Raw genomic sequence first — 16,954 nt, 5'->3', positions numbered from 1 at the left:
TTTAGAATTTAACAACAATCACCAGTTCTGGATGGTATCCACTCAAGAGTTCTTAAGGAATTCAAATGTGGAATTGTTGATTTTCTAAGAAAAATAAGTGAGTTGTTCCCAAAATCAGCCTCCATGCTAAAGGCACTGAAGATAGCCAGTGTAGCACCAATTTTTAAAGAACAGCCAAAGGGAATTGGGGAAATGACAGTTTAACGATTGCTCCAAGTAAATTGGTAAAAAGCATAATTACAGATACAATTATGAAGCAGATGGATGGAAAATCAACATCTGCAAAGAAAAATTCTACCTCCCTTACCTTTCAGAGATCATTGACAATATCAGTACGTGTTTAGACAGAGAAACTGGTTGACACTGTATACTTGAATTTCCAAACAGCTTTTGACAAAGTCCCTTACCAAAATACTTTATCAAAAGTCTCTTCTGAGTAAACTTAGTAGCCATAGGACATTAAAAAGGTGGCAGAGCAGCTTTTAAACTGATCCCTGGGGGAAGGCCGACAGGAGCCAAGGGGCATCCGGTTCGGGACTCCTCATCCCTATGGGATGAGGATGGGGAGGTTAGAGAACAACAAGACAAAGGCAGAGTAGGAGAAGAAATTGGGAAAGGTAGTGTGATGGGATGTGATAGACGGTTTGGCACAATGAGAGGATGCGGGGACAAAGGAGCGAATAAGCAGCGCATCCTGGGGCATTCCGTGTATAAATGCTTTTATGCGAATGCCCGAAGTCTACGAGCAAAGGTGGGAGAACTGGAATGTCTGGTGACAAGGGAAAACATTGACATAGTGGGCATAACGGAAACTTGGTGGAATGCAATGGGATACTGCAATCCCGGGCTATAAACTCTACAGGAGGGACAGGGAGGGGCATGTTGGAGGTGGGGTGGCCGTTTATGTTAAGGAAGGGATAGAATCCAGCAAAGTAGAGATTGAAGGTGGGTCCGACTCCACCGTAGAATCTCTGTGGGTTAAATTACCAGGCTTGTGCAGCGATGTAATTCTGGGGGCGTGCTATCGTCCTCCAAACCAGAAATCGGATGGGGACTTGAAATGAGGAAATAGATCAGGGAGGTGACAAGGAGGGACAGGGTTGTAATCATGGGGGACTTCAATTATCCTCATATTGACTGGGTCAATTTGTGTTCTGGTCATGATAAGGAAACCGGATTTCTTGACGTGCTAAATGACTGTGGCTTAGATCAGCTAGTCACGGAGCCCACCAGAGGACAGGTGACTCTGGATTTAATATTGTGCAGTACGCAGGACCTGGTTAGAGATGTAAACGTTACTGAGCCATTGGGGAACAGTGATCATGCTGCGATCCGTTTTGACGTGCACGTTGGGGGAAGAATACCAGGCAAATCTCTAACAAAAACCCTTGACTTCCGACGGACGGACTTCCCTCAAATGAGGAGACTGGTTAGAAGGAGGTTGAAAGGGAGGGTAAAAAGAGTCCAATCTCTCCAGAGTGCATGGAGGCTGCTTAAAACAACAGTAACAGAGGCCCAGCAGAGGTGTATACCGCAAAGAAAGAAGGGTTCCACTAAATCCAGGAGGGTGCCCGCATGGCTAACCAGCCAAGTTAGAGAGGCTGTGAAGGGCAAGGAAGCTTCCTTCCGTAAATGGAAGTCTTGCCCTAATGAGGAGAATAAAAAGGAACATAAACTGTGGCAAAAGAAATGTAAGAAGGTGATACTGGAGGCCAAGCGAGACTATGAGGAACGCATGGCCAGCAACATTAAGGGGAATAATAAAAGCTTCTTCAAATATGTTAGAAGCAGGAAACCCGCCAGAGAAGCGGTTGGCCCTCTGGATGGTGAGGGAGGGAAAGGGGAGATAAAAGGAGACTTAGAGATGGCAGAGAAATTAAATGAGTTCTTTGCATCTGTCTTCACGGCAGAAGACCTCGGGCAGATACCGCTGCCCGAACGGCCCCTCCTGACTGAGGAGTTAAGTCAGATAGAGGTTAAAAGAGAAGATGTTTCAGACCTCATTGATAAATTAAAGATCAATAAGTCACCGGGCCCTGATGGCATCCACCCAAGAGTTATTAAGGAATTGAAGAATGAAGTTGCAGACCTCTTGACTAAGGTATGCAACTTGTCCCTCAAAACGGCCATGGTGCCAGAAGATTGGAGGATAGCAAATGTCACGCCTATTTTTAAAAAGGGAAAGAGGGGGGACCTGGGAAACTATAGGCCGGTCAGCCTAACATCCATACCGGGTAAGATGGTGGAATGCCTCATCAAAGATAGGATCTCAAAACACATAGACGAACAGGCCTTGCTGAGGGAGAGTCAGCATGGCTTCTGTAAGGGTAAGTCTTGCCTCACGAACCTTATAGAATTCTTTGAAAAGGTCAACAGGCATGTGGATGCGGGACAACCCGTGGACATTATATATCTGGACTTTCAGAAGGCGTTTGACACGGTCCCTCACCAAAGGCTACTGAAAAAACTCCACAGTCAGGGAACTAGAGGACAGGTCCTCTCGTGGATTGAGAACTGGTTGGAGGCCAGGAAGCAGAGAGTGGGTGTCAATGGGCAATTTTCACAATGGAGAGAGGTGAAAAGTGGTGTGCCCCAAGGATCTGTCCTGGGACCGGTGCTTTTCAACCTCTTCATAAATGACCTGGAGACAGGGTTGAGCAGTGAAGTGGCTAAGTTTGAAGACGACACCAAACTTTTCCGAGTGGTGAAGACCAGAAGTGATTGTGAGGAGCTCCAGAAAGATCTCTCCAGACTGTCAGAATGGGCAGCAAAATGGCAGATGCGCTTCAATGTCAGTAAGTGTAAAGTCATGCACATTGGGGCAAAAAATCAAAACTTTAGATATAGGCTGATGGGTTCTGAGCTGTCTGTGACAGATCAGGAGAGAGATCTTGGGGTGGTGGTGGACAGGTCGATGAAGTTGTCGACCCAATGTGCGGCGGCAGTGAAGAAGGCCAATTCTATGCTTGGGATCATTAGGAAGGGTATTGAGAGCAAAACGGCTAGTATTATAATGCCGTTATACAAATCTATGGTAAGGCCACACCTGGAGTATTGCGTCCAGTTCTGGTCACCGCATCTCAAAAAAGACATAGTGGAAATGGAAAAGGTGCAAAAGAGAGCGACTAAGATGATTACTGGGCTGGGGCACCTTCCTTATGAGGAAAGGCTACGGCGTTTGGGCCTCTTCAGCCTAGAAAAGAGACGCTTGAGGGGGGACATGATTGAGACATACAAAATTATGCAGGGGATGGACAGAGTGGATAGGGAGATGCTCTTTACACTCACATAACACCAGAACCAGGGGACATCCACTAAAATTGAGTGTTGGGCGGGTTAGGACAGACAAAAGAAAATATTTCTTTACTCAGCGTGTGGTCGGTCTGTGGAACTCCTTGCCACAGGATGTGGTGCTGGCGTCTAGCCTAGACGCCTTTAAAAGGGGATTGGACAAGTTTCTGGAGGAAAAATCCATTACGGGTTACAAGCCATGATGTGTATGCGCAACCTCCTGATTTTAGAAATGGGTTATGTCAGAATGCCAGATGCAAGGGAGGGCACCAGGATGAGGTCTCTTGTTATCTGGTGTGCCCCCTGGGGCATTTGGTGGGCCGCTGTGAGATACAGGAAGCTGGACTAGATGGGCCTATGGCCTGATCCAGTGGGGCTGTTCTTATGTTCTTATGTAGGACAGGTCCTTCTATGTTTTAAAACTAGTTAAAAATCAGAAATTTTGGAATAAATGGCCAATTTTCACAATGGAGGGAACAAAGAAATGGGGTCTCCCAAGGAACTGTATTGGAACTTGTGCTTTTTAATCTGTTCATCAATGATCTGGAGTTAGAGGTAAACAGCAGGATGGCCAAGTCTGCAAATGTCACTATGCAGAGTAGTAACAACCAAAGCAGATTGTGAAGTGCTCCAAAATGCCCAGTTTACACTGGGTGACTGTGCAAACAAATGGCAAATGCAGTTCAATGTCAATGTGTGTGAAATAATGAACACTGGAGCAACCCCTATTTCCCATATCTAATTTCACATGTATGCTAATGGTATCTGAGCCATCAGTGACAAACCAGGAAAGAGATCTTGGGGTCACAGCAGGTGGCTCTGTCAGTTTGCAGAAAACACTGACCCAGTTTGCTGCAGATGTGAAGAAGGCAGAGGAGGGCACCGAAAATAATCAGGGAGTTGCAGTATCTTCCTCAAAATAAATGGCTACAATGTTTGGGGACTTTTTAGCTTGGGAAAAAGACAATTAAGGGGCAGAAATGATTGAGACATAATATGATGCATGATGTGGAAAGTGTGGACACAGAGACCTTTCTCACTTCCTTACCCTTTTGAATAAACTAGAATTTACTAGACCTGAGTATACCAGGCTGGATCATTCAATGAAACTGACTTGAAGGAGATTAAGGACAAAGGAAGTAATTCTTCATAGGGCACATAATCTGTGAAATTTGCTGTCACAAGCTATGGTGATGATCATTAACCTGGAAGGCTTTAAGTAGGACAAATTCATGGAGAACAGGTCTAAGACAGACTACTAGTCATGGTTTTTTTCATTTCACCATTTTTTCTAATTTCTTTTATGTATATTACTTTGCCAGTTTCTTTTTTTTTTTTACGGGGAAATTGATGGAGGTTACATACTACCTTTCAGGGCAGAGGTGGTGTGCCTGTTTAGAGAGGTTGCAGGGGAGCAAGCACAGGGGAGGGCTCCTCCTTGTGCACTTCTAGATGTATGTGGTTGACTGTGGGAAAGAGAAGACTAAACTAGATGGTCCCACTGAGATGTGTGCCAAAAAGGATTGCCACACATTCCCAAAATCAGAGCTCACCTGGATTTTGACTTCTTGTTGGAAGTACTCTCAAAAGTGGAAGCATCAACTTGTATCTCATCTTCATCTTGCAGAGCTGCTTCTAGAGCTGCCTGGACTTTGGGGGCAATAGCTGGACCCTCATAGTCCCGTGTTGTCCGGCTAGGCATATCCAGCTCCAACAACACAATGTTTTCTGCCTGGGGAACCAGAACCAAGACAGTTTAAGTTCACGAACACACCAGCAAACCACTTGTGTTAATGGTACTCTTAAAACAGCAGCAACGTACTAGGAGTTCGACAGATCAACTAACAGGAAGGCTCCGTCCTGCCCTGCAGAGCTTATAACCTAAAATTTATTTATTTATTTGATTTGTAATCCGCCTTTCTCCCGGAGGGCACCCAAGGCAGCTAACAACATTTGAGAGTCATAAAATACATTAAAACAACAGCAATAAAATAGATAAAAAACAACTAGCAGCAATAAAATCAGCAGTAAAAACAGTTAAAAGCAGCCATCAGATATCAAAGGCTTGCTCATTGTTAACTTTCCGGTGAGGCCTGAAGGAGCTGTTCTCAACACAAAGGGGAGTGAATTCCACAATACAGGTGCCACCACCAAGAAGGCCCTATTTCTTATACCTAGGGAAGAGAAGAAGGATGCAAGAATGGAGAAGGGAAGCATATGCACTCAGCTGGGTTGGTTGTACTTGAACTTTGTTTTGGAGGGGATTAAACTTGTGCCAAAGGTTTCATGGAAGTGATGAAAACTTCTAGACAGGTAGCAGCACGAAATTCCCAATAGGCAGGTAGTGAGATGTGTGTGTTTGTAGAATGTCTGAAAATGGAGTGAAATTGCAAGAGGAAACTATACAATGCTTATATCGTAACAAGATTAAAAGTATGCAAGGTCAGCACAGTGATAACCTCACAGCAACGCTAAGTTAGCTAACTATGTATAAGCCCCTGTTGGGACTTTGATCCCAACCTAGCAGAAAACGCACAGAATTAGTCAAAGGAGCTACCAAGAGAGATGACAGAAAAGCAAACCCCCCCCCTCCCCATCTTGGCATTTCCTGTTGGGAGGAAGAAGCCACTCCTTAGATTGGGCTGGAGTGACTTAGGCAACTCTGCACATGGTACAAAGTAGGACAACAACAGAAGGTGGCATCCCAAAGCAGCCCTAGTATCCCCAGTCACTGCCCCAAAGGACAGAGCAGGGCATTGCCTGTTCTTCATGGAGAAAAAGGAAGCCTGATCAGTGCTCCCAGGTTTGGGTCTTCATCTGCTGTTCCTTTAGAGCAGTGGTTCTCACACATTTAGCACCGGGACCGACCGAAACAGAATGAGAATCTGTCGGGACCCACCAGAAGTGATGTCATAACTGGAAGTCACATCATCAAGCAGAAAATTTTTTAACAATTCTAAGCTGCAATCCTACCCACACTTACCCAGGAGTAAGTTTCGTTTACTATCATTGTTAAAAGAATATACATAGTTGTTAAAAGTACAGGTCTATAACATTTCCCCAAATGCAGTCACATATCATGGTAGCATCAAGTCTAATATATTAAAAATAAAATATTGAAACGAATGGGTACTCACCTGAAATTGTCTCACGACCCACCTAGTGGGTCCCAACCCACTGTTTGAGAAACACTGCTTTAGAGGTCCAGCAAAGTTAGAGCTCCCTTTATTTATTTATTTATTTATTTATTTATTTAAAATTGCAGTTCTACTGCTGCCTGGATTCCAGTCCTTTAATATACAGTATATATTTAGAAGTTTTACTACGTGTTCTGTGCCTCTGGATAACAGGACTGGTTAAAATTGTTCAATGAAATTGAATGTAAAATTGTTCAATGAATCAGATGGCCGCTGTGCAGGAAGGAAAAGGCCACTCCCAGTGGCCTACTAAACACTCAACAACAGGACATCTCACAACCAGAGAGACAACACTTTTACCAGTTTCGCCTCAGCCTCTTTCCTCAGTATACTCCCACTCAGCACATTGTGTTCACTGTTCTCAACAGACTCTTCTCCTACTGATTCTTTTCTACGTTGAAAAATGATACTTCATTTAAAAGGTCTGGCTCAGTGGCCCCAGTAGCACCAGGACCCACTATTTAAAATGACACTATCAGGACTCACTTAGCTTTATGAGATGACAAAAAAATTCACTTTACCAGCTGCTCAAGTCTGTTTTTATCCTTTTTACTATGGTGAGGGAGGGACTGCCTTCTGCAACGTTTGTTCATTGGATCAGGACCATTCTGGTGGTCTTGCATTCCCCTTTGCCCGACCCTCATAGGAGCTGAGGCACAGTTGCCTACGCATTAGTAATTGTGCACATATGGCTCACTTTCACTTTCCATAGGGCTCAATACATTTTCTCTGCCAGAATGGAGGAGGGCGGCTTCCTTCCTTCTGCTTTTGGGGGCCTGTGTTAATTGGATCAGGGCCATTCTGGTGGCAGTGCATTCATCTCAGCCTGCCTTTTGAAGTGGACTGAGGCATGCTTGCTCATGAGCACCTGTGGCTCACTTTCACTTTCCATAGGGTTTAATACATTCTCATTGTCAGCTATCAGCGTGTCAGTTTCACAACCCACCAACAATCAGGTTGTGACCCACAGTTTGGGAAACACTGGTCTGCCTCAGTGTTTCTTACTTGAGGTAATGTTCAGTGGTACTCATGGGACCCCCAGAGCCCTGCCACCTGGCAGTGAGACCAGCAACACTATGCAACAAGCACCAGTTGGAGGTTTGGCAAGCAGAGCTCCAGCATGTGCTTTTTGCATGCTTGAAAAAGCCCTCCCATCTGCCCTGAGCAGATGTTTGTTGCACACTGGCATACTGGTGTTTGTTGTGTTGCATCTGGTCTCCCAATTCAGGAATAACTGGACATCATCACCAGTTACTTTTGGTGGTACTTCCAACAGGTGGATGATGCAAAGTGGTACAGCAGGTGATAAATGTCAAGAAACACAACTCTTGGAGTGGTTTAAATCAACATATAGGATTTCATAAATGAAATTAAACAATCCAAGATAAATATAAAAGAGTTAGCCTCTGCTTATTCACTTGTAAGTAACTCCCACTGTTTAAGTGCCCAGTAAATTTGGATGGGGTTGCAGGGGCCCATTGGTTCAACTCATTCAGGCTGCTATGTCAGTGGTTACACTGGCTGCAGGTTCATCATGCTGCCATTGATGGAGGTGAGGTGGATGGTGGCAAGAAACAGGGCCTTCTTAGTGGTGGTACCTCAACTTGGAACTCCGTCCTTTAGTTCTCCCTCCTAGGAGACCTTTTGGTGAGGCCTGAAAACTGTTTTGTTCAGGGTGGCTTTTGATGGTTGACATGATGGTTTGATGGACATGATGGTTTGATGATGGACAACCATCATCAAAAATTAAATGTAATTTTTAGTTGTTTTTATGTGATCCACTTGTTCTGTCTTCATTTTAATTGTTAATATTTCATTATTGTTCAGTTTTAAAATCTTGTAATCCACCTCATACATGCTAGGGATTCCAGCTCATTCCAGGACTGTGTTGTTTGGAACTTTGTCCTGCCAGGTGATGTGTCGGAGGCAGCGCATGTGGAAAGCGTTCAGTTTCTTCTCCTGTTGTGAGTGAAGAGTCCATGACTCGCTGAGGTACAGTAGTACAGTACAGTACTGCTGAAACAGAGACGCCTGGGTTGGCTCGGTCATGTCGTGAGAATGGATGATGGCTGGATCCCAAAGGATCTCCTCTATGGAGAACTTGTGCAAGGAAAGCGCCCTACAGGTAGACCACAGCTGCGATACAAGGACATCTGCAAGTGGGATCTGAAGGCCTTAGATCTCAACAGGTGGGAAACCCTGGCCTCTGAGCGGCCCACTTGGAGGCAGGCTGTGCAGCATGGCCTCTCCCAGTTTGAAGAGACACTTGGCCAACAGACTGAGGCAAAGAGGCAAAGAAGGAAGGCCCATAGCCAGGGAGACAGACCAGGGACAGACTGCACTTGCTCCCGGTGTGGAAGGGATTGTCACTCCCGAATCGGCCTTTTCAGCCACACTAGATACTGTTCCAGAACCACCATTCAGAGTGCGATACCATAATCTTTCGAGACTGAAGGTTGCCAACTAACTAACTAATCCACCTCAGGTGCCCTTACAGGGGGAAAGATGGGTAAAGATTCTCCATATAAATACATAATTGTAGCTTTAATATAACATGAACTTTATACTGTCTCACAGACAATCCTTCTGAAAGATGAGAGGTTAGACATTAACATATGTGCTAGGGAAATTTCTCAGTTGGGCTCCTGCTGAGAGCGATACTTCTTCTCAGCTTTGGTTCTTTGAAAAGCACTTCAAAGACAGCACATGAGCACTCCTGCTGAAGGAAAAGTCCAAAGCGACAGCCCCCTGGACTACACCTTGGTAGCAACCCCCTTCCTTTCAATGCCTGAAGCCTAGGGCCAAGACTGACACTCACACTTGCTCTTAGTGCACTTGGAGAAAACAGGAGGAGTATACCATGTGGGCACAACATTTAGATGCTGCCTTTTGAGCACTGGGTCCTGTCTACTGAGAATTAGGTTCTGTCTACTACTGTTCAGGAACTCAGGCAGGTGTTTTCTGAGCCCCGTTACCCAAGACTTCTCAGGATGAACGTGGGATGCTTCTACATGCAAAGCACATGCCTGACCACTGAGCTATGACAGTTCATTTGGTTCTGCCAAGGTATCTCAATGGTCAAATTCAGAGGTTTTTCTTAACCCATTTCTGCCCAGCCCACAGGTGTACACATTTGATCCCTTTTGCATATATGCAATGTGGGGCAGAAAAGGTTTAAGGAAACGACATTAACACATGACAGCATCTGAGTCTGCAAATCTCTTCAGCTCTTGGAGACCTGCTCTTAGAATTTGAACTGTGCCATCACCTGCTGTTCGGGGATCCTGCTGTAGGGGGTTCCTTACAGTAGATCAAGAAAGTATCTTATACCGGCATATCAGGCACATATGAATTGTCAGAGACCAACTGTGCATCTAGCTCAGTACTCTTTTTGCCAAAAGAGGACACAATGACAACATTAACCTCAACACGATGATTCACAGCCACTGATAAACTTTGTGTATTGTCCAATTCTCACCAAAAATAATTTATGCTGCTAGCCTATATGGCATTAAGTGACAATGAGTTCCATAAACAGTGGGAACTGTTTCCTTTTCTATGGCCTAACTTGCTGCCTGTTCATTTTTGTAGACAATCCTTCCATGGTTTAAGAGAGTGCTGGCTTTCCCCCAGTTACTCTCCCTACAACACTCATGGTTTTAGTCTCTTAAAAAACAAAAACAATTGTGATAGTGCTTACCCTGTACCGGGCCTCTGGTCGGACCATCATGGACATTCTAGCATGCTGACTCAAAGGTCTTTTGTACCCCACCGCTGATACTGGCCTTTTCATCATTTGTTGATTCCTGGTAAAGGAAAGGTTTATCAAATCAACTACATGATAAACCACATATCTCCACAAGCCATTCACTCCGAGCCTTGTGAGTCTCTACAAGCTCTTACCAGACCTGGCATTCCTCAGAGGCCAGGTCACCTCCAGGCCACTCTTCCATGTTTGTTGACATGGAGAGCATGAGTGAGAAGACGACCCAGTTTATCTTTATGCTTGCTTCCTTTTCAGAGGAAAGCTATGGTAAGTCCTCTGGACTGCAAGGAGATCAAATCAGTCAATCCTACAGGAAATTGACCCTGACTGTTCACTGACAGATGCTGAAGTATAAATACTTTGGTCATCTCGTGAGAAGGGAGGAGTCTTTATCAAAGACCCAGATGCTGGGAAAAACTGAAGGTAAAAGGAGAAGGGGACGGCAAAGGATGAGATGGTTAGATAGTGTCACAGACGCAATGAATGTGAATTTGGACAAAGTAAGTAGTAGACAGGGGGGCCTGGCGTGTGGGTCAGGAAGAGTCAGACACGTGAACAACAACAACAACAATGCCCAGAGACTTCCTTCTATGCACTTCTACCAGTCTTATCAGAATGATCCCCTATTGATCCTCAGGTTCCCATAAGGATCCACGGCTTTCAGGGCCAAATTGTTAGCATTACCTATGGAGTATTGCAGATCCTGCTTGTGCAGTGTTAATGCACCTCAACTCCTTAGACTAGAAAGCTGTTTCAATTTCCGGTACATCTGCATCTTAGGGCACAATCCTAACCAGGTCTACTCAGAAGTAAGTCCTACTGTGTAGGTTAGGATTGCAGCCTTAAACACCTAGGAACTGAAGTCTGCTGTACTCCAAAGCCTTCCCCTTACTCCAGTGGTTCTAGAACTTTTCCGGCTCGCGCCTCCCCTGATCCTTGTGGCCATTGGCCACGGCTCCCCATTACAACATCTCACCTCAGTTACCCCCAAAATGGGGATGAAGGTGTTATAATTATACAATAGAAAGAAAAAAAAACAGCTGCCAGCACTCAGCACTCTGAGGCTGCAATCCTAACCACACTTACCTGAGAGTAAGCACCATTGAACAAAATAGGACTTACTTCTGAGTAGACCTGGTTAAGATCGTACCCTGAGTTTGTTAGTAGCACACCTGGAGGGTTTGGGAAAGGTAGGGGGCAAGTGATGAATTTGCTGGGGGAGGGGAAGACTTTGTTTTGTGTGTTTCTGCTAATTGCAAATTGATGCAAATTGAAACCTAGAGACTGTTTGGCTGCAATCCTAACCTCACTTTCCTGGGAGTAAGTCCCATTGAACACAATTGGACTTACTTCTGAGTAGACCTAGCTAGGATTGTGCCTTTTGTATTATAATAGCAGCCAACAGAGTATAGCGCCCCCCCCCCCCAAGGAGGCAGGAGAAAAAAGGGGATGGCTGTAATGGAATGGGGATTTTTATTTTTAATCAATTTTTGGAGACAAAGCCATCAAGAGTGGCTTTTCTTCTTTTTTGAAGGGGGAGGAAAAAGATAAAGGTGAGGATCCTTCGTTAAGCTGACACAGACCCCAAGCCTAAGTAGGTCTGCTCAGAAGTAAGTACCATTTGAGTCAGTGGAGCTTACTCCCAGGAAAGTGTGGAAAGGATTGCAGCCACACAGAGCAAGATTACAACTCACCCCAAAGTAGATGGGGGTTGCTCACACACATACACCCCAGCAGATGCAGATGCCACCCCATTCCCCCCAGGCAAAATGGAGGAATGCAGGCTGGGGAATTTGGACACCCCCGCCCCCCACTAAGAGCAGGCTGGCTCCCTCCTTAGCTGAGCTGCTCTTCCCTCCCAGTTTGAAGCCTGCCAGGAGTGCGCCCTGTGCTGATGAGATGCAGCACCTCCGCTGCTACCCAGCCAGGCTTCGCTCTCACCTCCCCCCACCATGTTTCACACGCCCACCCCACACTGCCCCACCCACCTCATTCACAGCCACAGAAAAGCTGAGCAGCTGTGCCCACCTCTCTCCCCCAGATGCCTCAGGACGTCCCTGGGAGCAAAACTTACTCTACCCTTCCAGTTTGAAGCCTGCCAGGAGCACCCCTTGTGCTGAAGAGATGCAGCACCTCCGCACTCTTCTCTTCTCCTTCAGCCTTGACCAATCCCAGGATGCCCAGGGCGAGGGGCACACTGGGAAATGTAGTCCTTGGGGCGAGGTTGCACATGGAGAGAGCTCCATGATGAGATGCAGCACCTCCGCAGCTACCCAGCCAGCCTTCTCTCCCACCTCCCCCCACCATGTTTCACACTGCCCCACCCACCTCTCAGTCAGCCTTGGAAAAGCAGCAAATCAGAAGGCAGCACCTGTAGCTGAGCTGAGCAGAGCAGCTGTGGCTACCTCTCTCCCCAGATGCCTCATGACGCACCTGTCGGCTAGCCACACTCCCTAGGGAGGCGGGACACACAGATTGAATACCTCAGCCTTACTCCTTCCCTCAAACACACAAAATCATTGTTATCTTAAATGATTCTAGGAGCTCAAAATGGTTTGCATTTGCTTTAGCTTCCCTGTCTTAAACTGGCTGCTAGAATCCAAGAGCTACCACACTTCAAAGTCTTCCATTTACATTGCCACTCTTCCTTCAAACACACACAGCCAAAATGTTAAACACACTGCTATTGACTGAGATGTGAGCAAACTCTTGTATTCATATCCCTTGTTGGTTTATCTAGCACTGAGATTCTGTTGACAGCAATCATAAGCCCTCCTACAGTCCAGTGAAAGATCTGTCCTGGGACCGGTGCTTTTCAACCTCTTCATAAATGACCTGGAGACAGGGTTGAGCAGTGAAGTGGCTAAGTTTGCAGACGACACCAAACTTTTCCGAGTGGTGAAGACCAGAAGTGATTGTGAGGAGCTCCAGAAGGATCTCTCCAGACTGGCAGAATGGGCAGCAAAATGGCAGATGCGCTTCAATGTCAGTAAGTGTAAAGTCATGCACATTGGGGCAAAAAATCAAAACTTTAGATATAGGCTGATGGGTTCTGAGCTGTCTGTGACAGATCAGGAGAGAGATCTTGGGGTGGTGGTGGACAGGTCGATGAAAGTGTCGACCCAATGTGCGGCGGCAGTGAAGAAGGCCAATTCTATGCTTGGGATCATTAGGAAGGGTATTGAGAACAAAACGGCTAGTATTATAATGCCGTTGTACAAATCTATGGTAAGGCCACACCTGGAGTATTGTGTCCAGTTCTGGTCGCCGCATCTCAAAAAAGACATAGTGGAAATGGAAAAGGTGCAAAAGAGAGCGACTAAGATGATTACTGGGCTGGGGCACCTTCCTTATGAGGAAAGGCTGCGGTGTTTGGGCCTCTTCAGCCTAGAAAAGAGACGCCTGAGGGGGGACATGATTGAGACATACAAAATTATGCAGGGGATGGACAGAGTGGATAGGGAGATGTCTTTACACTCTCACATAATACCAGAACCAGGGGACATCCACTAAAATTGAGTGTTGGGCAGGTTAGGACAGACAAAAGAAAATATTTCTTTACTCAGCGTGTGGTCGGTCTGTGGAACTCCTTGCCACAGGATGTGGTGCTGGTGTCTAGCCTAGACGCCTTTAAAAGGGGATTGGACAAGTTTCTGGAGGAAAAATCCATTATGGGGTACAAGCCATGATGTGTATGCGCAACCTCCTGATTTTAGAAATGGGTTATGTCAGAATGCCAGATGCAAGGGAGGGCACCAGGATGAGGTCTCTTGTTATCTGGTGTGCTCCCTGGGGCATTTGGTGGGCCGCTGTGAGATACAGGAAGCTGGACTAGATGGGCCTATGGCCTGATCCAGTGGGGCTGTTCTTATGTTCTTATTGAGAGTTCATCATAAAATCGTATGATTGCATTGTGAGCCCATTCTAAAGCAGAGACTTATTGTATAACATATATTTGTCAGGACTTCTGCTATGCTGAACTTGGAGATATTTTATACTTGAAGAGTTAGACCCAGCGTGGAATCTCCTGATAAATATTTTTATTAAATATGAATCTGATTATACAGGCATCATTTGTAAAGGAGGCCTCCTGAAGAAAAAAAGATAAGAACATAAGAAGAGGCCCACTGGAGCAGGCCAAAGGCCCATCTCGTCCAGCTTCCTGTATCTCAGTGGCCTACCAGATGCCTCAGGGAGCAAACAAGACAACAAGATACCTGCATCATGTTGCCACTCCCTTGCACGTGGCCTTCTGAGGTAGCCTAAAACCAGAGGGTTTCACATACCCATCACAGCTTGTAACCTGTGATGGATTTCCTCCAGAAATCCGTCCAATCCCCTTTTAAAGGCATCTCGGCCATATGCCAAGATGTTACCCAATGCTGTTTCCTCTTTCACCCAGACACACTAAGGGAGCAATCCTAACTGCGCCCTAGGCTGGCGCAAGTCCCTTGTGCTGGCCCAGGAGGGTCACAAATGTGGCGTGAAGCACGTTTGCACCTCCTCGGGAGTCGGCTGGGCCGTTGAAGGGATGTGCACTGGGCCATGGTGGCTGCACCCAGCCTCCACGCTGACTTGAGGGAGGATTGTGTTAGCTGAGCTTGGCAGATGCAGGGTCCGGGGAGGGCGGGGAGGAGGCATTCCAGGGTGAGGGAGGCCACGTGGAGGACAGTCCCCGGAGGGGGGGGGGCAGAGAGCGGGAAGCAGGACTGGGACCCAACTGTTATGTTGGATGCCAACACCGTTCCCCAAGCAGTGCGGAGCTTGAAGCCAGTCCATTCTCCTCAGATTTACGCCACCTCCTGAGGTGGCGCAAATCCAAAGAGACCCATTGTGTCATGGTGGCTTACCTGGGGATAAAGGGAAGAGTTTCCCCTTGCCTCTGGCTGAGCCATTTCTGGCCCCAATCATGTGCTGGATACAGCGCAGGCCTCCTGGTCTGCCTGTTCCAGTGCAAGAAAGAATTGCACTGTAAGTTGATGAGCTTGCCTTTCAGTCTTTGCATGCATTGTATCTTGGGTTTTGCTCTGACATTCTTTTCTTTTTCCTGCTGACTGAATCAAAGTGGGTCACAAGATATTTTGTTATCCCAAGAGGCTGCACTAAGCACTAGACATGTACTCTACAAATTTGATGTTGGGGGGCAATGCGTAGATCACAGGATATTCCACTTGGTTTGCTTAAGTAGGACAAGATCTACCTAGATGCTTATTAAACATTACGCAAGGGCTAGAGATAATCATAACTATCATAACAAAACTGTTTCTCTTACAAAGACAAGTGGATGTGCTCTGAACCAACTGGTCAATTCAGATGCTGCACATTACTAAATGTTCACTTATTCCGCAATTTTGGATTTTAGCAAAATTCAAATATTTGGCAAGATGAGGGGAGATAAAGGAAAAGAAAGTGTAACAGGGACAGAAATAGGCCAATGGGGAAGATTCCGCAATACAGTGATAATGGAAGCCAGGGTGGTGTAACAACTAAAGGGTTTGATTTTGACAGGGGAGATGATCCAGGTTCAAGACCCCATTTAGCAGGAAAGCTTTCTGGGTGACTCATGGTGAGTCACTTCTCAGCCTTACTGCAAGAGCTAAAAATGTGTGTTTGAAAAAGGATGCTGAGATTTTTATAACAACAACAGTTGAACTCCACATTTTATGCAGTGGGCATCCCCAAATATGAATACCACATGTAATAGGCAACATGCAAGCAGTGTTGTTTATAATAATAATAGCCCTCATATAGTATCTAAGCATATAACAATTACCTTGCAAATCAAAAACCAGAGGTCAGCCTCTATCCTATTGCAATACCCTAAGCAGACCTGATGTGGTCCGTAGGTCACCAACTGAGGAAACACAGGTTTATGCTTGGATTTAGTGTCCTATTACTAGTCTGAGGCCTTTGGGAATTGGACTGAAAATCTAATAAATTAAATTGAGCCTGACCCTTCTTCTCTAAGTCCTGCCCACTAAGGTCAAGAGGCTAACTCACTCCAACCGGGTGATAGGGTGCAATTTCCACTGGTCTTCCTCCTCATCAAAGAATGATCTATTCATAATCTTGTTTTTCTCTTCCAGGGGAATAAAGTTTTCAATAATCAAGTGCCTGTGGAAATCAACAAACAGCAAAGTAAGACAAAGACAGGTTGTGGGAACAAGGGCTATGTTTTCACATTAGCGCACCCTCCATTCAGCTTTAGGGAAAGAGACCGTTTCTACCTGTGCTGCATTTCACACATCTCCCACAAACTTATGAAGTCTGACCTCAAGAACTTGACCTCCACTAAACCTGCTGCCAGCTGAAACCTACTTTAACTTCAGCTCCCGTGTGAGCTCATTCTGAGTTTGCTCTAATTCTTGTCGCTCTTTGATGTGCTCTTCTTGAAGGTCGTGGATTTCAGCTTTCACAGCTTGCAACTTGGAAAACAGCTGGAAGAGAGGGCCAGAGTTACATAATGCAAGCCTACCTATGTGAACCATAAACCTGATTGCATTTAAACTGACGGAACAGAGGGGTTGCTACACATTTCCTCCAACTCAAAACTCAATACTTAAAAAGCAAAGATTAAGCTTAGTTACCGTAGGGAACAGGGACTAAGGCTCAGAGCTGAAGACTTCATTGAAAAGGTGGTTTGGTGGAAAAGATTCAATTGTTATCAAAACAGCAGGTGGAGCTGATATTATATTTGATT

The 16,954-nt window shown here is 45.7% G+C and overlaps 1 protein-coding gene across 1 annotated transcript in view; it reads right to left on the bottom strand.

Annotated features, from left to right (window-relative positions):
* The window catches only part of KIF3B (kinesin family member 3B), a 37,812-nt gene that overhangs the window by 5,865 nt on the left and 14,993 nt on the right, over nt 1-16,954 (bottom strand). Inside the window, exons 6-9 of the mRNA XM_066625580.1 lie at nt 16,573-16,691; nt 16,255-16,368; nt 10,189-10,294; nt 4,845-5,023 (exon numbers count right to left, since the gene is read on the bottom strand). Of these exons, the coding sequence (XP_066481677.1) occupies nt 4,845-5,023; nt 10,189-10,294; nt 16,255-16,368; nt 16,573-16,691 (518 nt within the window). The remainder of the gene's footprint in view (nt 1-4,844; nt 5,024-10,188; nt 10,295-16,254; nt 16,369-16,572; nt 16,692-16,954) is intronic.

This window comes from Tiliqua scincoides, chromosome 4 (genome assembly GCF_035046505.1).
Source record: "Tiliqua scincoides isolate rTilSci1 chromosome 4, rTilSci1.hap2, whole genome shotgun sequence".
Taxonomy (NCBI): domain Eukaryota; kingdom Metazoa; phylum Chordata; class Lepidosauria; order Squamata; family Scincidae; genus Tiliqua; species Tiliqua scincoides.
This window is presented reverse-complemented; position numbering and strand designations above follow the sequence as displayed.